General features: G+C 40.7%; 2 protein-coding genes and 1 pseudogene across 2 annotated transcripts; all 3 read right to left on the reverse strand.

Annotated features, from left to right (window-relative positions):
• Positions 1-948: 948 nt before the first annotated feature.
• LOC108899936 (bifunctional glutamate/proline--tRNA ligase-like) lies at positions 949-15,446 on the reverse strand (annotated as a pseudogene).
• Positions 15,447-16,549: 1,103 nt separating this feature from the next.
• On the reverse strand, positions 16,550-18,980 carry LOC108899935 (cytochrome c oxidase subunit 5A, mitochondrial). The gene is made up of 5 exons (XM_018700678.2): positions 18,812-18,980; positions 17,419-17,535; positions 17,160-17,281; positions 16,824-16,946; positions 16,550-16,682 (listed from the first exon to the last, which is right to left on the reverse strand). The coding sequence occupies exons 1-4, from the start codon at positions 18,882-18,884 to the stop codon at positions 16,833-16,835; spliced, it is 426 nt and encodes a 141-aa protein (XP_018556194.1). The 5' UTR covers positions 18,885-18,980; the 3' UTR covers positions 16,550-16,682; positions 16,824-16,832.
• A 1,802-nt stretch (positions 18,981-20,782) lies between these two features.
• LOC108899937 (synaptosomal-associated protein 25-A-like) lies at positions 20,783-24,266 on the reverse strand. Its single transcript, XM_018700679.2, has 3 exons — positions 24,128-24,266; positions 23,125-23,269; positions 20,783-22,275 (listed from the first exon to the last, which is right to left on the reverse strand). Exons 1-3 carry the CDS (start codon positions 24,154-24,156, stop codon positions 22,207-22,209), a joined length of 243 nt encoding a protein of 80 aa, XP_018556195.1. The 5' UTR covers positions 24,157-24,266; the 3' UTR covers positions 20,783-22,206.
• Between the last annotated feature and the right edge of the window lie 1,936 nt (positions 24,267-26,202).

Here is a 26,202-nt window from a genome sequence, read left to right on the forward strand (position 1 = left end):
GTGCCAGAAAAGAGCCATGCTAGCAGCTTAGTGAGGCTGTACCATTCTGACATGCTCAAAGTGATGATGCTAATACGCTAAAGCTAAGCTGGTATAAAGTTTAGTGTGCTCACAATCTCAGTTTAGCGTATTAGCAGCTGAGACCGATGAGAACAGGTGTTTGTTACTGAATATTTGATCATAAACTGAAGTGAGATGTTGACCCGATGGTGGCGCTAAAGGAGAAGGTCAGCTGATCACCAAAGTCATTAGGATCCATCCTCTGGACACTATGGATATTTGTACTGGAATGTCATAACAATCCAACCAAAAATACTCAAGATATTTGAACTAAAAGGTAAAAATGTAAAGCTTGTTTTGGTTGACAGAGAAAGAAGTCAGAAATAATCAACACCAACAGGGTTCATCCTCTGGGGATCATAAATCTGTACTAAATGTCATCTCAGTTCTCACAGGAATTGCTGCCACAAGCAAAGTGGTGAACTGACAGACTGGTTGAGCTAAGCTGCTAGCATGGCTAAAAACCTGAATATACATGATTAGTAAAGCCAGCAATCAAATCTATCCTCAAGGTTGACAGCAGACAACAGGCACTGATCAAGCAAATGAAAACCACACCAACCATTTAGACTCACCAAATCTGATTAAAAACCCTCTTCTGTCGTTAAGCTACGGCACAGAGACTTGTGCTTATGGATGCTTCATCTTCAGTGTCCAACAAATCCAAGTATGTGCCTCTGTCCCCACAATGCTCCAGTATCAATTTTAAGGCTAAAATATTTGACCAGTGGCATTGTAATGTCTTGGCAAAACAAGCCAGCCACTGTACGTTAAGTGTTGTATGGTTGCAATTCAACCCCTCTATACAAAACAAAGCATCTTCCTGAGGAGGCATCTTATTCAGCTAACTATTAATGTATCCATTAAAACAGATTTCTTAGAAGACAGTTCAGTATGAAGACATTTTATTGAGGCAGACTCAGACATTCTGATTCTGTAGTTCAATTTCAGCCAAATAATTTCCACTACAACCAACTGTAACTGCTTGTATCCATGCTTTTCATTCAGACCTACGTGGGCTATGTGCAACACACGGGCTGGGAGAAATATGACCACCAGTCTGAACAGTGAGGGGGACCACAATGAAAGAGTGAACAGGTTTAGAAATTGTAAGAGAAACATCAAATCACGACAGAAACTCAAAGGAGTTCAACGCAGAAAAGATTACTTCAGATGCAAAAAGTAAAAGAAAACTTTGTTCCTCAATATTTTCACAATGATGGCCATAGTGTTTATTGTAATTAGGATTACCATTTTAACCCAAATCCTTAAGTCTGGCTCTAAAGAACGTCTGGGTCTACTTCTCTCCTTTCTCGTCTCCACAGTGTCTCACCGTGTTTGTTTCTTGGATCCTTGACCTTCTCCTGAGCCTCCTGCTCCTCCTAAGGATTCCTTGCCTTGACCGGCCTTGTCTCCTTTACCCTTCTTGCCTCCTCCTCCTCCCTGTTTCTCAGACTTATTCTCCTTCTCCTTGCGGTTTTTGTCCTCTCCCCCAGTAGCTTCCAGAGGCAGCCACTGGTTTGTAGTCCTCTCCAGTGAGCGTCTTGTATTTGCTCTTCAGGGTCCAGCAGAGTCCTTCACGGCTTCATCCACCTGATCCTGAAATGGAGGGAGAGTTGTTTTTTTTCCCCCCTCTCCACTACAAGCTATACTGTATTCCAACCTGTGCTTAGTTCCTTACCTTGGGTGCCTTCTCAGACTTTAACTTTCTCACCAGCTCCCCCTGTTGGGCCACCTGTGAGAACAGCTCCTGGGCCTGTGGGAAGAGGAACTGGACTGGGTTGAGGAAGAGATGGATTTCGTACTGGCAGGGCTAGCTGGGGCTTGCAATCCTGGTTTGTATTCCTGTCCCGGTCTGCTGTTTGTACTCTGCCTTTAGAGCCAACAGCTGTTTCACTGCGGCATCTACCTGATCCTGATGAACAGCCAGCAAGAGGAAAACCATTTAGTTAAAGCAGCGATAAACAAATACAGGATTATTAAACGTTACAAAAGAGAGAGAAACTCTATATTCCCACCTTGGGGGCTTTTGCAGCCTTCAGTTTCCTGACCACTTCTCCTTGCTCTGCAACCTTCTCATAGAGCCCGGTGGCAGCAGGGGCAGGGCTGGTACTGTTCTGGGCTGGGGGCAGGGGCAGGGGTTTTCTGAACCGGGGCAGCTCCAGGCTTGTACTCTTGGCCTGTGACCTGTTTGTTACTCGGCCTTCAGGGCGGAAGGAGCTGCTTCACAGCTGGCATCAATCTGGTCCTGGAGAGACAAGAAGGATACTGTCACTCAGTTCACTGTAGTTTCTATAATCCTCCACATGTGCCACAATAAAATATTAGGACTGGGGAAAAAATGTTGCAATAATATGTGATTTTAAAATCTTAATACTGATGAGGAGAGCCACTTGTTTAAGCATATAATGCAGAACTTTTTTCATCATCACTGATGCTGAATTTGTCGCTTTTTAGAGGGGGTCCGACCATCTGTTGATGCCCACACCAGTTATTGTTAATAGCCACAAAGTTATTATTATTTATGGGGTACATTCTTTAATATTTATACGTTATAAATGTCAAAGTACATTTCCTGCTCAGTCACATCATTGAGACTATAAAAAGTGATTTAAAAACGTGAAATATCTACATCACAACCTATGATGATGTCTTCAAAATGTCTTGTTTTGTCCAACCAACAGTCGAAAAACCAAAGTCATTAAAACTTGGACTCATATAAACACAAGAAAGGAAAGAAAGCAAAAGCAAACAATTAATATTTGGGAGGCTGAAACAAGAGAATTACTCAAACAATGAATCAATTCTCAAATATGGCTTTGGGCTTTAATAAGCCCTATTCTCTTCTGTGTACTGTTACATCTGGATACCTTGGGGGCTTTCTCAGACTTCAGTTTCCTCACGACCTCGCCCTGTTGTGCAACACGCTCATAAAGGTCAGAAGAAGAGGACGAGTTGGTTGCAGGTGGGGGAGCAGGGGAGGTGGCGGTGGGCGGGCCATCCCTGGTTTGTACTCCTGACCGGTCAGCTTTTTAAACTCTGCCTTCAGAGCGAGGAGCTGCTTCACTGCACCATCAATCTGGTCCTGGTACCATCAACAAACCAGCTTGTTGTTTGCAGGTAGTTAAGGATAAACTTGGCATGCAAATGGCATGCAGATATGAGAATTTACTCGACAAACTCATGATGACACGAAAAAATGACTGGACAAATCACTCGAACGAACGGACAAATGACTTGAGGTGTGATGATTGGAGGGACGGATGCGGACGCAAACAGTGATCGGACGGGTTGTGGACATGATTGGTGATTGGACAAGTGTCCAGGTACCTTAGGCGCCTGCTCTGCCTTCAGTTTCCTGACCAGTTCACCCTGCTGGGCAACACGGGTGAATGGACAGGAGGTGGTGTCTGCTGGGGATGTGGCTGGGGCTGGAGCTGAGGTGGGAGGAGCTGGAGCTGAGGTGGGAGGGGCCATGCCTGGCTTGTAGTCCATGCCTGTCTGCTCCTTAAACTGAGCCTGCAGACAGAGGGAGGGGAGAGAGAAAAATTATATGCAAATTGTTTAAATAATAACACCTCTCTCTATTTAGACTTTATTTTCTTTTAGTTATAGCTGATGCACCTTTAGAGAGAGGAGCTGCTGAACTGCCTTGTCCACTTCATCTTTAGGGGCTTTGGCAGCCTTTAGCTGGCGGACGGCTTCACCCTGAGCTACAATGCCAGAGAACAGGTCACCAGCGGAGGTTTTGGCAGGTGCTGGGGCAGAGGCTGAGGCAGCCTTGGTGGGGGTGGCAGGCTAGGACAAGAGGCAAGACAGATTTACAGATTGGAGAGGAAGGGCAAGAAATGAACAAGTGCCAGTTTATCTCAGACATCAAAGACATAAGTGGCAGGTTCATTTTAGCTTTTTGTGATTGAAGACTCTACTACTACTCTTTCAATTTGGGCTCTACAGTTTAGATTAATAATCTCACTCCCATAACTAATAAATGCCTGGAAACTAAAAGATCACAGTGCACTAGTTTCTAAAATAATTAACAGGGCAGAGCAAGTTCAACACTTTGTACAAGTCTGATTTGGGAGATAAAATAAAAGAGACAGCTCATTGGTATATAATTAAAAAAAACACCTGAATGGAATTTTCTTCAAAAGCACTCACTGTGTTACTGGAGGCCTGACTCTTGCTCTTGTCCTTGGATCCGGCAGTCGGCATCTCCTTGGTGTGACCATCAGGAATGTAGAGCAGGACACAGGGGCTCTCCTTGCAGCTGTTAGGACTACAGATGTTAAACACAGTTAGATGCAGACAGTACGCTAGCTAGATGAAAACTGTTATAGTACTGAGCACTACCAGGTGTGGTTTGAACAAACAAACAAACAAACAAGCAGGTCCTTTCCCTCACCTGACTGGCTCATAGGGCTGGTCGCAGATGTAGAAGCCTCGTCTCTGGAGCTGGATGATGTCGCCTTTCTTCAGGTTCTTCAGACAGGGATCTCCAAGCATCTTCTCCTCCAACTGAAAGAGTGAAACAGTCAAGACCAAAGCAAATGTACTGTATGCGCACAGACATGTCAGATAAGGCAGAGAGCACACACTGCTGAACAGACCTTGCTGTTTTTATTGATGTATTCTTTGAAGTCATCATCTTTGGTGATGACAGCTTTGGAGATCAGAGGCTGGTAGTTGATGCAGATGGTGGGCAGGAGGGGGGCGCTGTTTGTTTCGGCCAGCCACGTGATCTTTGTCGTCTTCTTGTAGTCCTTGTTGTCCAGGTTCAGACGTGCCTCCATTGACACAACCTTTCCATCAGCCCCTCTGAGTGGTGAGAGAGGGTGGAGAAACGTGTCATTAGCATGTGATTGCGCTGTCGTGTTAACTGCTCTGCTGAAACGATCATACGTACTTGTTGATCTTTGTGATGATGAGGTTGCCCCAGTTGATGAAGGTGACCACCTCGCCCTCTGACAAGGTCTCAGCATCCGCTCCTTCGATTAGAACACGAGGTCCATACCAGACCTCCTTCATGCCCACCTCTGTGTTCTGGACCAGCACAGAAAATGACTTCAGCGATAAAGACAACTGTGGTACTGAGTTAGTGATTACTACAACTTCTAAAAGCTCCATGTGTCCAACACTACAGCACAGTGTTTTGTAACCAACAATCACTGAATTGAATCTCTATTCAAATCACATGCTGATACAGATATTACATCAAGTGGCTTCTTCTCGGAAGAAAAACAAGAAACACACTATACTCCCTTATACAAGGCTTTGGGAGCCCTGCAGAGCTCAAAGGACCATAACAGTGGTTTGTCTCCATTAGCCCAGCAAATCCAGTGTGCATACAAATAACATTATTGACAACTATTCCTCAACTCATGTAAGTGGTGCTGACATTTTTAAATGCGTTTTGTCATATCCTCCTAGGGCTGATTGATTTAAATTCATTAAGAGGACTATCAACATCAACTTGTGGAGACTCTAAAGTTGCTCAACATAGCTGATGCATCATAATGAAACACACATCCACACTGGTATTTTTATAGTTACTTAACATAATAGAGTGAGCTGTGAACTCTGACATGAGATGCAATTATGTGTTGATGTGAAGATCTGATGGTGAAAGTTCTCCCTATTACTACACAATAATGTTGCATGTAATATAAATGATTATCAAACATGACAGTTTATTACTTGGTAGTCAATTGTAACAGAGTGGAAAAGGCTGCATTCCTCTAGGTCAGATGTGCATTCCCACTGGAAGATTAGGGCTGATTGGCAGACTTCCAGTAAGGGCTGTAGCTTCCTGGAGTTATTTTGTCACAACAAAGGTATGTCTAGTGATTTACTCTCATGATGTTAAAACAAAACAGACCATTACAGAGCTCAGGAGGTCTGAAATATCCTGAGGACTGTAAGACTTCAGTTTGATTTAAATTACAGCTCACCTCATTTATAGACTACTGAAAGAAAAGACAGCAGTTTAAACTAGTAATCATATGTATTAGGCATGGGGCAGTTACCAGTTTCAAGGTATACCATGTTTGAAAAAGTGAAAGTTTAAAAAACCATTGATCTTTTCTATCACATCGTTCCTACAATATTTAATGTTTATTTAATGTTCCAAACATTCTGTGTTGTTTAAAAATAAAATGGATTATGTTCAGGAAAAAAATGATTTTCTTACCAGGCATGTCAAATTAACTCATTTTAGAGCTTTAATTGCAATACTGCGGAACTGTTTCATTTATGTTTAAGATTATCATACAATCAGGCCCATGCCTAAAATGTATGAAGTTATGGAGAACCAGGTGTAGAGTGGTCCTTAACCAAAGTATCAAGGTACACCTGTGGAGTGTAGTGAATCAGTCTGAGCTACAGAGAAGGAAATGGTACTGAGGCGAGCAGAGGAAGGAAGGGATGGATCGAACATGGGCCTCTGGAACCAACAGACGGCAGCTGGTGGTGGAGCTGTGGCCAAATAATTCAATCCACACAAGAGCAGTGAATGTAACTGCACTGAGCATTGAAAAATAAAACTCTAACCTTAGGGTGTTTGGCCACTTGCTGCATCTCCTCTTTAGCCTCTGGGACGGAAACAGGAACCACATAGGAGGTGGATAGAGCTGTGTATCTGGGAGCTACTGGATCAATAACCTTACACACACAGAGACAGACAAACAGACAGACAAAGACATACACACACAGACACAGACACACACAGATCAGTAAAAGAAGGCTGGTACTTTCTGACAGTCTCTAGTAATGAAAGGACAAAGCAGAAAAATGATGCAGCTTCATTCAAAACATAAAAACACCCTGACTTAATGAGAGACAAATGAAAAAACAAAACAAAAATCAGACTCACAACAAGAAAGGCTAGTGGAAAAAGAAATGCCGATTTCATGAGCGAGTCATGACTGTATGCAGGTCAGGAAAACAAGCTTTTATTCAGCTGCTTATTCAGCCGCCATCCTATTTTTTCTCTTTCACTATTTTACCAGCCAGCTTGAGGGAGTAGGAGCCACATCACCCCAGCAGGGGCAGTGTTGTTTAGATGATACCAGAAGATCACAAACAAGAGTTGCTACAGTATCCAGGGTTTTCCTTAAGTACCGGCTGTGGGCCAGATGGCTCTCTCACTTCATATCATGTCACGGTCACTTTTTTTGACATTTTAACTATGATCATGAACTGGGTGAAGGATTGTTGTCATCTGACATCTGCTCCCAGTAAAAACCTCCTAAACAACTGACACTGAAGGAATCCTAACCTACAAACAAGCTGATTATTAGCAGCAGCTCAGCTAACAGCCTGCAGCCCCTTACTGACATCCTGTGTCCGCTGAAGAACGCCGTTAATACAATGTTTTAATTATCGGGTCTTTGTTTTGGAGAGGAGGAGACCTCTGAGTATCACATTTAAAATATCCGTGTTTTAGTCATTACTGATCAACATATTTCACGTCCTACATCAGAAGCTGCAAATTTATCTTTTGTGATCTTTTCCACAGTAAGGTGACAGTTGTTACAGGAACAAAACATGTTGAAGGTCTTAGTGATCAGACAGGCTGGGGAGAGTCTGACAGTGACCTTTGACCTCCTCACTAAAGGGTGCTTGAAATGTTAGTGATTTAGGAAATAAAGCATGAAGCACTTATGAAATCTCACATAAATGTTAAAAGATGTTAAGTTAAGTGGATGTGGTCAATAAATAAAAAGGAAACTTCTCAGCTGCTCACTCAAAAGCTGCAATGGACTCTAAGGATGAAAGGAAGGGAAGAAGATGGAGAGGAGGACATAAACAGGGGGAGGATTTGGACCAGGTGTGAATGTTCAGGGACAGTTTAACTTTACATTATGAAGTTTATGTAACCAGTTTGTTTCCAGATTTAAATCTACAATTGGAAAATCCCTCTGTAAAATCCAACCATATTACTCCCTGGTTTTAAATCAGCCTAAATCACAGGGGGGGATCCTGTCCACTACCATAACATCCTGGTGTTATTTTTCTTCTTTCTACATGCATTAGTTTTGCAAGGTTTCTGCTGCGTTAACCTAATTCAATCCAAGACTTTGTATGACCTGTTTAATACCACATAGAAGGAAATTTAGCACCTGTTTCACAATCACATCGGTCGAAGATTAATGGAAAGCAAACATTAAAGCCTACAATTATTTATGAACTACATTAATTTATTGACATTTATATCTCAGTTTTGTCAGTACTTCAGTTCAGAGCCTCTGTATTTAGTAACTGTTAATATTTCTTGCTTTAAAGTCACAAGACTACATTAAGACCACAAAGCTAGGTAAAACTACCCCAAAGAGACACAAAACAACTAAGTGATTGCACCGGATGCAGATAAGCAGCAGATATATTGATGGGCAGATTTAACTGTTAAATAAATATCTAATTGTTTATTTCAAGTAATATTACTGTCTAAAGCAGGTTATAAAAACTTCTAGGACTTATGAATGTCTTCCTGAGAGTTTTTTTTTTTTTTTAAACCAAACTAAATTCAGTGTTTTTTAAAATTAGGTCCTGCAGATACCTTGTTATGACAAAAGTCTGGTCCACATAATTACAATATAAAACTGAATCCACTAAATGTCTCTTCAAATTAAAAAGTAAGTAAGTGAGGAGAGTAGCACGTGATAAAAGCAACAAGTTGGTTTAAAAAAAAAAAAAAAAAAAAAAAGGTCAGAGGTCTGAACCTGGGAGCTGCCTTTATGCTTCTCAGTACTTTTGTTGACAGGTAACTTAACATGAAAACCATATTTATACTATATATACTCTGATATTGTATATGATTGGCTGGTAAAATAGTGAAGGCTGCAGTTGGATTATCAGGTAAACCAGCCCATGATGAAAGCAGAGAGGGAAGGGGGTGAAAATGAGGAAGAGGAGGAGGAGGTGGAGGAGTACCTTCACACAGCTAATTGGCAGCTTGGAAACAGAAGAGTGAGATGCTGTTTAATGTCAGATATAAGGAGGGAGGAAGAGAGAGAGGATAAAGGTAGAGACACATTTACATAGAATGGACTGTTTACATAGTTTCCCCTCATCATTACAACCTTCCTGTTTTTGTTCATCTCTCATACTCTATCTGTAGCCAAGCCCTATTTTTTTATTTTTTTTTTGCCTGTCACTCTTTTCATTTCAGTCTGGGCTGTAGAAATGTCCCAAGGTTAGGTTAGTCAACCAATGACTCACAATCTATCTATCAGTAATCATGGGTATTCCAGGCCTGTGCTCTTTGAATTCAGAAGTATTGGACCAATTAATTTTCCCCATCTACTGTTACAGGAACACTTTAAATACTGACAAGTTGACATGAAAGAACGTTGAGGGCATGAAACTGTCTGAAGAGGGCAGGGAGGAGCGGCATGATCATGCATATGAAGCCCTTTGCAAAAACAGAAGCAGCTGTTAGTTCCTACATCTAAACCTGAGGCCAAATGTTACCATTATGACGTTGTGGAGAATCCTATTGAGGTGAGTCTGTATTCAGCCCCACCAATGAAAACTCAAGTAAGACTAGTCTGTTGTGATGTTGTGAGGAGTATAAAATCTATGTTTTAAACTGAGGTCTGGATCTCACTCATCAACCTGACTTGGGGGATGAAGCAGCAAGTGCCAGCGAGGAAAAACCACACAGAAGAAGCAACACTGATGTCCAGACAGATGGAAAAAAAAAAAGGGGAGGGGGGGGGGCGTCAAACATGAACACAAACAAACAACTGTGGGGCGTGAGATGGAGCAGCTGGTTTGGATTTCGGTGTTACTGCGGATGATATGGCGAGTAATGGTGGGGTAATGACAATCAGGGAAAGAGGTGGCAAAGCAAAGGGCTGAAACGGAATGAGAAGAGCAAAGCAGAAAGAAGCCATGCCAGCAGTGAACCCACAGGCAATTCTCTGAACCTCTGTCAATCACAGGCTTCAGCCTTTAAGCCTAGTCACATATTCATGCATCACATTTTACTCGGATCCCTTCAGGGTTTGTGGTTGTAACTGACCCGAACATCAGTAGTGGTAAAAGTGAACCTGATAGATAAAATGACTCTGCCTTTACCCATGAACACTCTTCCTCTAACACACAAACTAGGTTTTACTGTAGGCTCTTATACTGCAAAGATAGCTCAGTAGATAAGCTCTAATTAAGAGCTTTTTCTACATATCTAACTATGCTGCTGTATGAAGAAGTCAAGCTCTCATATAGGCTGAGCTCAATCCATTCACTTGTTTACAAATGGGGGGGGATCATTAGGTGATCAACAAATCAGCCACCACATTTATTTCTTTGTATCTGTATTAAACTGCACATTGGTAGGAGACAGAGGGGTCTACAGTCATATCAATTGTAATATTTTTATGTATTTATACAGCTGCAGCAGAGCCAAACAAGCCTCAATAAAACAAAGTCAAAAAATTCTACATCAAAATCACCGGGTTCAGACAATCAGACCTTGGTGCGAGATGACAAAGAGGAAAAATTTACCTTCTTATTGAAGGCCCAGATCTTGTCCCACTCCATGTTCACCACAGACCTCGATCCTCCCTAAAAAGAGGAGGATTACAGAACAACGAAATATTTTTTAAATCAACCACAGTTGAAGTATTGATGTGTTAATCCTGAAAAACAAGTAGAGAGTTGAAACCATGATCAGCTTTCATATGACTGAATGAGAGCTAATCATCAATCAAGTTTATGTCTTTTTGCTCAGAGAACATCAAAATCTGGATTGGTTCTTTTTTAGTTTATATTTTATCACGTGTAAGTGTAGGAAATTAAACTGTGATAATTAGCTGTACCTGCGCTGCTATGAACTGTTTCAGACCCTCAACAGTCATTCCTCTCCTCAGGACTCCTCTGACAGTGGGGAAGCGAGGATCGTCCCTGGAGGGAGAGGCAAGAGAGAGAGTCAAAACAGAACATGGGTGGTAGAGAGGAAAAACATAACGTGAAAGGAGGAGGAGGAGGAATACCAGGGGGATTTATCTAAACCTACCATCCATCGACATATCCCTGGTCGACGAACCAGGTGAGCTTCCTCTTGGACAGCACTGTGTTGTTGAGGTTGAGTCTGGCGTACTCCCAGATGTACGGTTTCCTGAGGCGCAGGGCATTGATTACCCAGTAGAACTGCTCGTCACGGTCGTGGTACTCGGTGGTCCTAAGAGCGTGGGTCACACCCTCCAAGCTGTCCACGATGGGGCACGCAAAGTCGTATGTTGGGTAGACTCTGGAAGAAAAGACACAAATGACGATTAATATCTGAACAATATTTGAATATTCCAGTAGTGGATACGAATACTCCCGATCTTGTTTTTACAAATCATTACGGCTAATTAGCCAAGTACCTGTAGGTGTTTCCAGTGCGGGGGTGGCTAGTGTTCTTGCAGCGGTAGAGGGTGGGGTCTCTCATACAGCCGTTGTTGGACTTCATATCAATCTTGGCCCTCATGCAGCAGGTCTGACCGAACTCTGTTCCAGCTTTCATCTCGGACCACATCTTCATGTTCTGCTCCACCGCTACAGAGAAGAAAGAGTGCATGTTAAAGCTTCAGACAGTTGAGAAATTTGCAAATTATAGCTACAATATTAACTGTGATTGGTAATCATACTGTTATTTCTGCACTGAGACTCAACGCGCTGCTCCCTCTCCTGCTTCATCTGCTCAGGAGGGGTGTTGTCAATGTAGGCCTTGCCCTCGGCGAGCAGCTGTTCAGCAAAACGCATTATGGTGGGAAAATGGTCGCTGGTGTAGGTGAACTGGTCTGGGTGAATCTGAAGCATGGCAACATCTTCCAAGATCACCTGCGGAGAAGCAAAGACAAATAAAAATAAGAACAGAAACTCATTTTATTGGTCATTTTTTCATCGTTTTCAGTTTTTTGCAGGTAGTTTGGAAATAATGTGACTAATTCACAACTTTCATTTCTGTTTATCTATTTCCTCTGAGGACTTGGATGTCTCACCTTCTCAAAGTCCTCCTTTTCCTTCTCAGGGTTGGTGTCGTCGAAGCGCATGATGAGTTTGCCTTTAAATGTCACCTGGTAGTGCTGGTTGAGCAGAGCAGCCTTGGCATGGCCAATATGCAGGTATCTAGCCACAGCGAGAGAGAAAAATGTCCCTGATAAGAATGAATCATTAGTGATCTAATAATAATTGTTTCCTAAACTCCAGATCAGGCCTTACCCACTGGCCTCAGGAGGGAATCGAACCACCACCTTGCCCATCTCAGCTCCTGGCAACTCCACAAACTTTCCAACATCCTGCTTCTTCTCATTGGACTGTTGAACAGAGACACAGTGAGTCAGGAATATCTTCTTATTTTCCTTCTTGTTTATTCTGTATAAAGCTCCAGTTCAACCTCAACTGGCTGAAATTATACTTACATTGGATTTGTTCATTGGAGCTTTCTTGCTGGCATACTTGTTGCCCACAGCGGTGAAGGGAACCTGTGAGCTCAGGAACGAGAACCAGCGACTGATGTGGGAGAAGGATTTTCCCTGGCTTGGCCATTCCTCATGACCTACACAGAAAACAACCGCAACCTGTAGCGCAGCATTTCACTGGTTTAAACTGCAGGATTTCCACACTGATCCTGACTGGTACTGACCTTTGAGGGCGGCCCAGATGGCGAGATCAGCCAGAGTGAGAGCGTGTCCGACTAGGAAGGTCCGCAGGGAAAGGGCCAGATCCAGTTCACGCAGCGCCACGGGCAAACCAGGCTGACCACACAGACGCCGAGCACTGAACTCCAACCAGTGGTCGACCTGCCGACACCGGACAGGAATCTCGAATGAGAGGAAAGAACCCAAAACTGCTGCGAAATATCTCAAATACACACAAACACACACACACACACCTCAGTCTGCTCCATCATGTTGGTTCCATAGAGGCCGAGAGCAGGCGCCACCCGAGCCAAGTACCGAATGATAGAGTTGGTATCATTGAACTGGACCTCACTGAGGAAGGGACAGAGAGCACAGATGAGATATTTTAGTATTTAAAACATTAAGTGATAAATTACACACCCTCTAATCCTTTAACATAAACATGTTTTCTACATATTCTCGTTTACTTCTTTGGTTCTACACTGCATGTTGAACCTAGGGTTAAACAATATGTAAAAAAAAATTGCGATTTAAAAATATTTTGATTAATTCTCTGGCCCTGGTTGGAGATCAGTTAGATCGCTAAAATTTGATAAAATAATTATATCACATACTCTGAGACGTTAAGGCGAGTGTCTTTGCCTTCTTCCACTGATACCTGCACGCTGCCCTTCACGTGCTCTGCTGTCAGAAGCGCTCCTGCAGGACATGAGGAGGAAATACAGCGTTTGTTAGTGTGCAATTGTGATTCTGGGTTAACGCTGTTGGACAGCCTAAACCAATCAATCACCTTAGATCAGAGAATCTAGAAGTGTTAAGTCAGGGGCGACTGAACATGCCTAAGTTCATGAAAGGCTTCTTCAGGTCATAACAACCATAAACTAGATGAGTGACAATCTCCACAAACATTTTGTGTCAGAGCCAGTTGAACTGGTCCTGTGATGCAAAACACAAGCACCAGTGTTTCAGTTTACTCTACTCTAATCTTCATTTCAGCCTGCTTCAAACAGCTGTGCACTCAGTAACACTGTAGGTTGCTTACCTATAATACAAGTGTTCACTTGAAAACTTTTGTATTGCTTTCATATCATTAAGGGTAAACTGAATTAGCTAAATTGTAGGATCTTCCTGCACAGACAAATCCCTATGGATTTTAAATTACGTCAAGAAATTTATTAGGGAACTCTAACAATCTACATTTTTAACAGAATTAAAATGATAAAATGATGAATATAAAACAATGATTTTTATACAATGAAGATTAATGTCTGGCATTTAAGCAAGAGTTCAAATTCATCTAATCACAGAATCCATTTCCTCCTGGTTTCAACACCCCTCGCTTTCTGTTTGTACCATACACTGGTGTTGCTAATATCTAATTGATCTACCATAACTGCCTGATGGAAGAGCTGCAGAGATGGTTTTACTTTTAGTTTCTTCTGGGTTTGTGATCACCACACCCAGCACTAACCAAGGCTGCCCAGTACTACACTGTCCAGGGGAGGTGCTGGGCAAATGCACCAGAAACAACTGGTGCAAAAAACTAAAATATGCACTCTCCATCCAACACTCCACGTTTCAGGATGCTTGCATCAGCCTGCTGAATTCAATGCTAACAAAAGGTGGCGCTGTTTCATGTGTTTCGTAGCTAATAATACATTAGTTTATTTGAAAGCAAGCCTTGGCCACAGTTTATTGAACATAACGAACTCTCACATATTAGTAAAAATATATCCGGTTGTACGTACACTTAAGCAACATGCTATGGTGTATTTGTCTGAAGCTAACAGAGCTAAGCTAACCGGCGTTAGCTAACGTCAGCGTGTCAGTTGATTCAATATGAAGCGTCATGCCCCTTTGAAGTCTACAATTTGTCCATAATAATTCCCAAGTTCATCAAGACTTTTGCATAAAATGAACCGATATCAGGTGGCTCTAATAAAGAAAGTTCAAAGTGGTTGAGTGTTGTGCAATGTAGCTGCTTTTATGAATTCGAAATTTTAAGCAACTGTCCACATGTTGTTGTTTAGTGAGTGCCACGACAGCATGCTAGCTAGCCTTAGCTCGTTAGCTACACACAGCGTTAGTACACTGTCAAGACCCGCTGGGTTGTAATGTTAAGTACCCTCCCCATTTGAACTTATAAGGACAGACCGACCAACCAGTTTCAATTCATATCTAGGTCATGTTACAGACGTTGCAATTTTGCCAAAGAAATATATAGCTAATTCGCAAATCACGATAATATTTGAGTTTCCCGCACCCGCTATTTAATTGGGCAACTTTCCAAGGAACTGAACTATGCAATCTCATTACAAAATTTTACTTTTATTATTGTTTTTTTTCATGCCTGCCGCATTACCCAGAAGATCACATTATCTGCTTCAACGTCTTAATTTATGGTGAGGTAGCTATCCACTTTTGAATATATGCAAATAAACGTTAAATTGGATTATTTTGCAACTGAGTTTGTCTCATTTGTTAGGTTGACACGTAGTAGACTGGCTACCAAACTGTCACCGAGGTCTTACATGCACATCACACGAGGGAGTGAGGGATTTTATTTAACGATCACAGGCTGCAACTCACCTAGAGGCGGATTGCTTGTGTTGATGGTGAGGTTTAACGCCATACTGTAAAATCCTTCTTCCACACAGGTGGTGAAGCCTTTTCACTCTATGAGAGATCCAACTGAAGAAAGACCACACTCCTCAATGACCGCACCACCACCGGAAGAGACCAGCTTTTTCGATGTTTACGATTAACGGTTAACCAGCGACTTGGAGGTGCAACACTGCCCCCAACTGTACAGGAGTATAAATGTGCATAAACTAGTGTGAACGACTAGAAACTGGGTAGGTAGGTAGGTAGCAAGCATAGCGCACATTTCTTGGTGGACTTGTACAGAGTACGGTCGAGACCATACATTACAGAGAGAAACCCAGCAATTCCCACATTGAGCAGCAAAAGTCCCCTATCTGGAATAATAAAAGCAATCTCTCGTGACAACAGCGACAATCAGCAGTTAAAACATTTTTTTCACATTCATTATTTTTGAACAATAGTGCAGGTAACAATAAGCCTGCTCATCTGAATCGGGTTTGGCCTGATCTGATTAAATATGAATTGAGAAATAAAACAAGAAGTGAAATAAGGAATTCACTCCACATGAAGAATCTGACGAAGTTACGTCCAATTAACTGCAAAATCACAACGCACTTGACTGCAGTATGAAATGGAGCAAAGATCTTGTTCGTCCTAACCCCTATTCAGCATTAAATAGCACATTCATGTATTTTAAAAATTCTCAACATTATGTCAAAGCCTTGAAAATGACTTTTGTGATATTCACAAAACTCCTTGCACTAAACAATACTAAGAAACAATCTGCCTTGTACTTGTCACCTGGTAAAATGATCATGACATTTCCATCATATATCTATTTTTATCAGTTATATGCTGATTGGTTTGGTGGCTTATAAGATAAATTGTATTTCCTCTCGCCACCGCTGCCATTGCAGGCTGTCTTATTTTTCATTTATTTATTTGTTAAGATTTAATGTGCGATCCAAGCTTCATTGACATTGCGCCGCGAGGAAAATGAGAAAATGTACTTTGAACCAAAAACAGTTTCTGCTTGATGAAAAGATTCCTATTCCCCGAGATTTACAGTCACTCAGAAAATAAAAGGTGTTTTGTTGCATTTCATTTAAGTTGCTCAGTAAGCCATTAAATTGAATGCAGCCATTAATAATTAAGTCTGCTGTGAAATAAAATGGTCAGGTATGGAATTTACATAATATACGATGTAGAAATATACAACGATTTCACAGGAAGGGAGAATAAGAAATTAAAATACATTCTTTAGTCATTGATATTCTTTATTAGGTCCACCATTTTGTACACAACAGGACAGCATGGATTTAATCAACAATATAGAGATTTTTGACAGGAGAGAATCAGGAGAGCTCATCTCTTTATACATCAAATAACCTGAGGACAGAGGAACAAAAGATCTTTTCAGCTGCAAGCAATTAATATTCAATGTAACTCATGATCTACTGTACATCAGTACTTCTGGCTGAGGCAATTAATTTTCTAAAGCCACATTCACATGGTGTAGAGCAGTCTCACCTTGACAGTCTATAACTTGTCAATGCCCAGCTCTTCTGGTGTTGAGATGCCAAGTTCTGTCAGAGTGGGCTTGAGCTCTTGGATCACGTAGGGATAGATGTCTTTGTGGGGGCCCGCTTTGTTCTGAATAACAGAAAAATAATTAGTAGTTCAAGATAATCTGATCTAGTGATACATTTGTCTTGAGGAGTATCACATTTTATTTGTTTTCACAATTTCCTCCTTTCCTTTAATAACTCCTTGAATTGTCAGGACTCACACATCTCAAGTGAAACTAATTTCAGAGAAAACATTATGGCAGACTGGAGGGGAGCCTATAAAGGGATTATCACTCACCTTGACAGCCTCAAGGATGCGGATGGCACTGGCCAGGTCATTCAGTCTCCGACAAGCTCTGAGTGCTGAATCCAGGATTTTAGGCTCCGGTACCAGGTCATACCCAATCAGGGTGTTCACGCCTTTAGGTTGAAAAAAGTCCCATTATGTTACAGAAATATAATTTATTTTTAAATAATATTAGAAACTGGAATCATAACAATGACCAAATTAAGGAAAATTATAAAAGAACACGATGGGCATCAACTGTGACTGTCACCTTTCCTCAGTTCCCAGGCATCTATGTCGGGCTTGCTGAAGTAAGTGACCCAACGGGCATCAAACTCCTCGTCTGTCTCTACCTTAGCATGGGAGTAACATCTGGAAGCCAATGGAGCTGAAACCCAAGAGGCAGAAACAGAAACATCTTTATGAAATATTTATTCTACTATATGGTTATGATTATTTATACATATGGTCCTAAATATGGTCAAATGTGATCATAGATTTATTAAAACATAAAAGACAGGTTACAAATATGGGATTAAGCTTGACTGTCATTTAGAGAAGTAAGGTTGAGTATCCCTTGAAACCTATAAAGGTTACTCAAGTGCTTTAAGGAAGTAAGTTAAAAGCAGCTTGCATAACAACATGTTAAGCTATACTGCCTTCATCAGGGTGGCTGATGTTGAGGGTTTGTATATCCTGTTTAAACGCTGTATATCACACAGGTCTATGAACGTGACTTAGTGCATGAGGTTGGTTTCTTTAAATACTCGGAGTGGTTAGTCATGTGACCTCCACAACACATCAGGTATTACAACATGAAATTTAAAAAAGAAACCCTGGCAAAACACGGAAATGCTTAAGTATGACGATGTTTTTGAAAACAGTTCGTCTCATACATCAGTCATAGCACTACACTCCAGCACACATATAAAAAGGGACTGACATGATTCCAACTTCATTTTTTTCTGTACCGCATATCAAAATTCACTTAATCTCACCTCCTTAAAACATCACATTGACACTAGCAACTCACCCTATTTGCATCACGTTTTTAAAATTAAGTATACACTGAATTTGTTGGCGCTAGCAAGAGTGAAATCCACCTTGTCAGGTGTAACCTAGTCTGCACAGGATATCCATACACTGCAAGCTAGCAAGTAATGACCAAACCAGGTCATTTCAGGACAGCTAGTAGGAGAGAATGACAGCATCAAAGCAAGTCACAAACTGAATCATTCAAAATTTCCATGCTACTTTATGTGTGATTTTTTTTAAAAATTATATGGTAAATAAAATAATATTTTTTATTTGGTTCGAGTTAGCAATTGCAACAAGTTGATATAAAATGCGTATAAAGAGCGGCTAATGACACTCCTGAACAAACTAAAGAGGGTCACCACAAGGTCGTGACTTTTTTTCACAATTCATTTCGCGCCTAGTCAGTCAAAAACCTCTACGAACGGTAAAGATTCAAGAAAATATTACTTTCAAGCCCACAAGTGTAGCTACTCATAAAAATAATTCAATGTCACCCTGCGTTAGCTTTCACATTGATACACACAGCTGTAGCTAAGCTAGGCAGCTAGCCGGTCAAGATTCATTTAGTCATCTTTATTACACAGGTTTTTAAATTTTTACGACAGGTGTAAAACAGACAGTCCTACCTGAATAGCAGGGTCGAGACCGAGCCAGACTCCGGGCCCCTGTGGCCGACAGTCGGAACACGGCTCGGAACATGGTACCGCAGTGGATGCTAGCAGTCCGTTGTGCTAAAGAGGGAGACTCTGGACGGAATTACACGATGATGGGCGACGAGGGTCACGTGACTGACGGAGAGAGCCGAAGCCTTTACGTCAAAGCTGCTTGATTGGTCCGTTTCTAGACCACGAACTGTAAGCAAGTAAGTGTTTTGGTTTTGACAATTTACCTGCACAAGCAATATAATCTTATAAAATATTTATTTATATAATTCATGAATTATATAACTCTGTACAGAAATATTTATTTGCCAACTCATATATCTTAATATAACGTCTTTCACTCAGTTCAGCAGAAACATATGAACGTGTATTTAAATTAATATTTAAAATATAGTTTATGTATGCATATATTGTCTGTGAAGGGAACAAAATGGAAATTCACTGTCTTTATTGGAACATTACCACTATGTTAAAATCAATCTGCCTCAGATCATGATTTTTGGTCAAACTAAACACCATCACCTTAATTAGCTGACCCTGGCCTCCACATTTCATCTATTCAGCTGTAACATTGCTTCAGGACACTTCTCAATGCATTTCTCACATCTATAATTATTAATTAAAGCAAGGCCTTTGGACCTTCCAAAGACTGGGAGGCCTCCAGTTGCAAAGTTTATCAAAGTGTTGTTTGAGTCAGTTTGTGACTCAGGCTTTCTGTTACAAAATGTTAAGCCTGAGGCTGAAACTGAGATTATTTTAATTATTGACACACTCCTTTAGCATCATTGCCAAGGTAAAGTCAGAAGATAGGAGTAAAACACCAGCAGAGGGAGCTCTTGTTTTGAAAATATACTCAATCCTCACTGAGCAAAAAGCAGGTTTGTTTGATTTATTGGTCCAGTGCAAATAACTTCAATAATAAATGCTCGCCTGAAGCAGAAGAACTGACATATTCCACATCAAAACATGATATTACAATTTGAGGGGGCGAATCAATTTGTATTTAATAGACCACAAACAATCACATATATAAGATTTTTTTATGTTGATTACACTGGATGATAATGTTCATCCATTTTATTTTACTTTGTGTATATACACACACATGACATACATGCGCTGGGGCAGCGTAATGGATGTCACCAAGGTATAGCGGATTACCCTGTGGTGTGTATCTGTTGTTGATTCAAGTTTGTGTGCATGTGTGAGTGTGTGTGTTCTTCGTGACGTGGTAAACTCTAATCCGCCCTAAGCCCAGAGCAGCACAGTAGATATCCATTAGTGTAATGTGCCGCTGCACATCTTTCCCTCTCTGTCTCTTTCTCTCTCTCTCTGTCTTGTGTTTTCCTCAATGCCTGAAATATGTGTTGACATTGCATATTTTAGGCATTTAGTTAAGGATAAGCTTTCTGATCTCTAACCTCCCTGTGAAACAGCACAGGAAAAAAAACAAAACACATTTTCTTGCTTTGGATAAATACAGTATAACATTATCTTCCTTCATAAGTCTGATAAAGCTTGTAACATCTCATTTTTCTTACGTAAAACTGTAGGTCATGTGACTGTGTGGAGGATGAATATTGAAGTAACAACTGTCACCTGTCAGTCAGTGAAAAAATGTGTCTGTTACAACACGAGAATAATCGATCACCTCTGATAGAAATGAGAAATTATTGAAGAAACACAAGAATTTTGAGTGTCTAGGAAGATTTTATTCTCATAATTAAAAAAAAAAAAAAATCTTCCTAATTTTGTGGTGGTGATTTTATGGCATCTGAAGCGTGAGGTGTCAGTGAATGCAGAAAAGCAGCTCATCTGATCAGTACAGTTATAGAAATAAAATAAATAGAATATCCCTGCTGAGTGCAAACACTTTTCTCACAAGATTAATTCACTCTGTGTTCTAATGTCATCAAAAACACAAAGGAAGCTCAGTTTGGTTCTACGTTTATGATGGTTTTATTGGCATTATCCAAGTTTTTTTTTTTCTTCTTTTTTTTTTTTTTTTACAGTGATGGTCACAGTCTGGAAAGGTAAAGAGACATGAAACAAAAAGAGTGGCACTATCGCAGATAAATATGGGCCTCTCCTCTGTGTGGCCTATATATGTTGCATGCGGTTGTCATGTTAGGATATTTCTGCCTGGCTAAATTAATTATTCAGTGTCTTCTAGCAGTAGATGGACATGCATAACACACTTAATGCACTATATATTTATATTGCCAGGGTTGAATCATGGGTAAAGCAATCTGGCCTGGTAATGTGAAGAGGCTGTGACCCGGCTGAATTGGTTTCTGCTGAACTATGACCTCTAGCAAAGCTCCACCTTTTTTTGTTAGCAATCGTGTTAGCTGTTATGATTAATGCCCAATATTTAAAGTTCCATCAATAATGCTGTTCAGACCACATGCAACTGCAGTTGTTTGCACATACCATGAGCCTTATGATACAAATATGAAGTATCAATTAAAACTTCAACCCTTGCTTTTGAATGGTTAGATTTAGCTCCCTGAGGAAAAGGTACACACTATACAATCTATGGCATCAAATTGTTTTAATATTCCTCCATCAATAGAGTTGGTAAAATACTGGTGCACTAACAGTCATGACCAAAAAGTTAATATTTTAATCCAAATGGCTCAAATACTTACAAATACTTAACTGAGTAGCCATATTCTACTATGTTAATAAGATCTGAGCGGCTCCACGTTTACATTAAATAACTGTATTTAAACAGCGGCCTTGGTTACAAGCTGTGCGGGTTCTATGTTCACTATTTTAACAGCAAATCACTGTGGCTTCATCATGTAGCATCACGACATCTTAACTGATGAATACACAGTGTGTCTTTACATGGACAACACCAGAATACTGATATTTTTTTTTGGGGGGGGGGGTGTACATACAGTTTATATTACACGCAGACTTTAATAATAAAAAAAGAGTGATGAAGAAAACAGGACAAGTGATCTAAATCAATGAAGCCAGTTAAGAAGCACTATGTACAGTGTGGAAAGAGTCTGAGTGGATGCTGTGTGACAGAACTTTTATTTTTTAACAAAATCAAACGAGCGACAACACAGAACAACACTGACAATAAGGGGAGGGGAAGGACTGAGGGATGTGATGGGCGGGAATGAGAGAGAGGAGGGGGCGGGGGCAGAGGAATGTATGATATGTGCATGTGTGCAAACTTCTACAAGTATCACAATAAAAGCATGATTTTGCAGCGCCTGCTGTTGAGCCAAGGAAGTGGGCGCCGTCAGTGTTGGGGTGTGGGGTGTGGGTTTTGGTTGGTGTTGTTAATTTTAGGGTGCCTGTAGGGTTTAAACGGGGATGAAAGCACTTTTCGCTGCAGTTTAGCCACTGCCCAACATCTTTGTAGCCCGCTGGTTGGCCTCGTCAATCCTGGTCTTGTTGGAATCGGCCTGAAAGGAGAAAAAAATGACTGGTTCAGTGAAAAAACAACAGAGCTAAATGGTGCTGGATGAGTAATTTCAGTGAACACATACATACTGATCTAACGGGCAAAGGATGTTTAACACCCAGATTTTGTGCATTGGCATGTGAATCTGATTTTCTCCATTAGTGTGTCAAACCCTGGCTTAATCTGCTCAAAATCAGCACAGCCGCATCCGCTGTTACATGGCCTAATGCTAAGCACGTAATCCACACTAAATATCAGCTAAACTCTATACTGTCTGCTGTAAATTACCTCATTTTTTCTAGTTTTTTGCTTTTCATTTACTTAATTTCTGACTTTAACTAAATGTGTAAATTTGACCGCACTCTGTTTTCCTCCATAGCTTTTCATATATTCTCCTAGCAGAAAAATAAATAGGTCTATAAATGGTTACTTCACAAGTTTTAAAAATCTGGTGCATTTTTCAGCCTCTTAATCATCTAGTTTCATACAAATATATGAACACAAAAAAGTGTATTTGTCTTTTCTCCTTGATCCTCATATTATATTGGATTCTTGTCTCATTTTGCCAATATTCTGGAGCATCACACTTCAGAGTGTAAACTCTGTTGGCACTATCTGTGTCCAACTTTGGATCAAACTTTACTTTTGCTCCTCCAACATTTAGGAGAGGTTGTTGCCTAGTAACAACTGAAATTGACTTGTTTCCATCAATAATTATGAATTTAGAAGGATGAAGAGACAACTACATCAGAGTCATGCAATTCTCTAGAAATATTACAAACTCTCAGACCAGTTAAACTCTGATATCCTCCATGGCAGTGGTACACATGTAGTGCTCGTCATACAGTACCTTCTCCATGATCCTATCGATCTGGCGGTTCTGGGTGTCGATCTCCTGGCCCATGTCCAGTGCCATGTGACGCAGATTGCCAATGATGCCGCCCACCTGCTCCAGGTTCTCATCCATCTCATTCTCCCGGGCATCATTTGTTACCCTGGAGCACACAGGAGGAGTAAGTGGATCTATTGGCCAAAGATTACATAGTAGCTCCTGTTGTGACCTGCTGGATTGTGCTCGAAAGAACAAGCCCCCACAAAGAAGTCCTGCACATCAATTAAACTAGTCACAATGTCCTAAAATGTCAGATTTTGAGACATTTAAGGATAATTACACTGATTACAGTGTATCTATCTAATAGATCTCCTGCTCTGTCTCATACATGTTATGGGTTGTCTGAAGTGTCAGCACCATGGACAGCACATTACATGACTCTGTAAGAGTCCTGCTACACAAATTTGAACTCATTTTTATTGGACTCTAATTGTTGCTTCCTTGTTTTTCCTCTTCACGTTTTCAACATTTGTTCAGCGCTGCTTTATTCTGAAGGTCAAAAACGTGTTTGGAAACTAGTGGAATAACATCAGGTGAATTTGTTGCTCCAACTTTTTTGTTAATTTGAAATGACGACATTGCTTTACTGAACCCTGGTTAGTTATTGTTGCAGAATGTGTCCTGGTGCCTCTGGGCATTCCTTCAGTCTGGGAGCTTATAAACTTTACAGTGAACTGAGATAAAGATTTATTGATTTCCAAGGGGAGACTGCATTATTCCAGCAGCAGATAATAAATAAAATACAGATTATTAACTGACATATTGTCCACAATGACGGTAAAATGTTACTTTAAAAGTTAAAATGGGCAGTCTGTTCAAGGATAAGTCTCATATAACATTAGATAATAACACACTCCAATGCGTGCAAACACACAACCATACTCAAGCACTTATGCACACGTACAGAAACAAGAAAGCGGGGCACACGCAGACCAACACTTACACACATACATACACTCACCTGCGGATGAAGCCCCCGCTGATGGCCATCTGTTCACGCTCGTCCACCACTCGAGCCCCGGGCTGGCTGTTCACCACTCCATCCTGGTTCCCTCCCCAGGCCTGGCCCCCGCCCTTAATCCTACCACACACACATTTCAGTCAGGACCAGTGGAACTGTTGTGTTGTGTATTTGTGTGTGTGTGTGTGTGTGTGTGTGTGTGTGTGGTGTGGTGTGTATAGATGTATTTGTCTGTGTACATGTCTGTGTGTGCACTTATTTACTTGTCTGTGAATGTAACCAAAACTAGGGGCACTGTGGGTGTGCATGTAAGAGTATGTCAGCCACTGTGTGTGTGTTTGAGTGTGTGAATGTGTGTAAGTGAATGTTTTTCTAGCGATTTCCTATTAAAACATATACACAAATATGTTTAGAATGTATAATATGGTTTTTAGCTAAAGCAACATGCCACATATGAAAAAGGCACATACATGCATTTGCAGTCTGTTAGTGAATAATTGATCTAACATGCAGATCAATTGAATCTGAGCACAATGAGCTCACATGTGGCTTGTGTTAGAAAGTAGTTAAGACTCAGAAAAACCCTCTCCCACAAGCACATACAGAAGAGCACAAACACAGAACATAGTAACGTGACTCTAGACAGGAGGACACACAAACACACACACACACACACACGTAAACATGCAGAGTGAGAGGACATGCAAGGCAGAGACATAGTACACAATGTCTGACGTTGAGGAGGGGAGGTGGGGGGGGACATGTAAAGAGGAACAGGATCGGATACATGTTGTGTCTATTAAAAGAAAACCAAACAGTTAGATCCATTGTGGAAAATCAAATTAAAAAAACATAGTGATCATGTCGCATGTGAAACTACAGTAGCTGTGATCAGCCCTTCATTTCATCTGGATGGATAGATCTGTAGGATGATACACTGTATACAGTCAAATAGTCAAATGTAATTCTTAGCATTTGTTTTATTATGCTTGGACTACCTTATGGGAGGAAGTCACCACTGAGGACAACACAATAGCTGATTTTAAAATGCAATTTGAAAAAGTTTTGCTCACTTCTCAATGAAAGAAAAACGATTGTAAGCACCACGGTTGTCTTGAGGTGGTAAAATCACACCCGTCAGGTGCTCCAGACAGTTTTATAACAACAAGCAAGAATTATTTTTCTTGTGCCTATTTGACCCAGGGCTGCCCATATAAAAGACTTTGGATCAGATGAAGTACATGACATAACCACAGGATTACATAACAAGTGGTTCATGACAGGGAGGACCAAAGAGCTATAGAATAGACAAGATCTGAACCCAAAAACGATCACACATGTGGAGCAGCAAACCCCAAATATACCTTCATATAAACAAAATGTTGTCACTATTTAATAAAAAAATAACACCAGCTCCTACAAAATGACTGCTGTGATGCAAATAAAGCAGATTAGTTACACATGCTATTGTCAAGATCCTGTTCAGTCCTGTTTTGGAGAAAAGAATCATCTGTTGTTAAAAAGTCTGATGATGGACTGTATTTAATCTCCAGAATGGTTATAAAAAATTGCACTAACACAAAGTGAAGGCAAAGAACAAGAAAAACTACCATTCTTGTCAGATCTAACACAGAAAAAAGTTTTTTTGGTTCTTTTTAAGACAAAAACCAGAGTCTATACTAATACCTGACTTAAGACATAAGTGAATTCCAAGTACTGCATTTGGAAATCATTAAGGCATCACCTAATTCATCCCCAGAGGATTGACTGAGAAATACATTGCTGCAACACAAAAAACCAATATAGCTATATATTTCTTGGTTTGTCAGCCACTTGTGTTCTATAGCTCTGAGATTAGACAACTGTATACAGTACATGTATAGGTCCCAGAGTATAGCATGCTCAGACATGACTCAGTGGCCATAGTTTGGCTGTGGAGGGCCAGAGAAAAGATCACACAGGAGTTTGGCAAAACTGGTATTAGGAATCCATCTTCATATCAAAGGTTTCAAAACACAAATATAGGATTTAAGGGCTGTAACATTAAAATGGTGTTACACTATGTAGAGTGTGGT

This window comes from Lates calcarifer, unplaced genomic scaffold (assembly GCF_001640805.2).
Source record: "Lates calcarifer isolate ASB-BC8 unplaced genomic scaffold, TLL_Latcal_v3 _unitig_448_quiver_1513, whole genome shotgun sequence".
NCBI lineage: Eukaryota > Metazoa > Chordata > Actinopteri > Centropomidae > Lates > Lates calcarifer.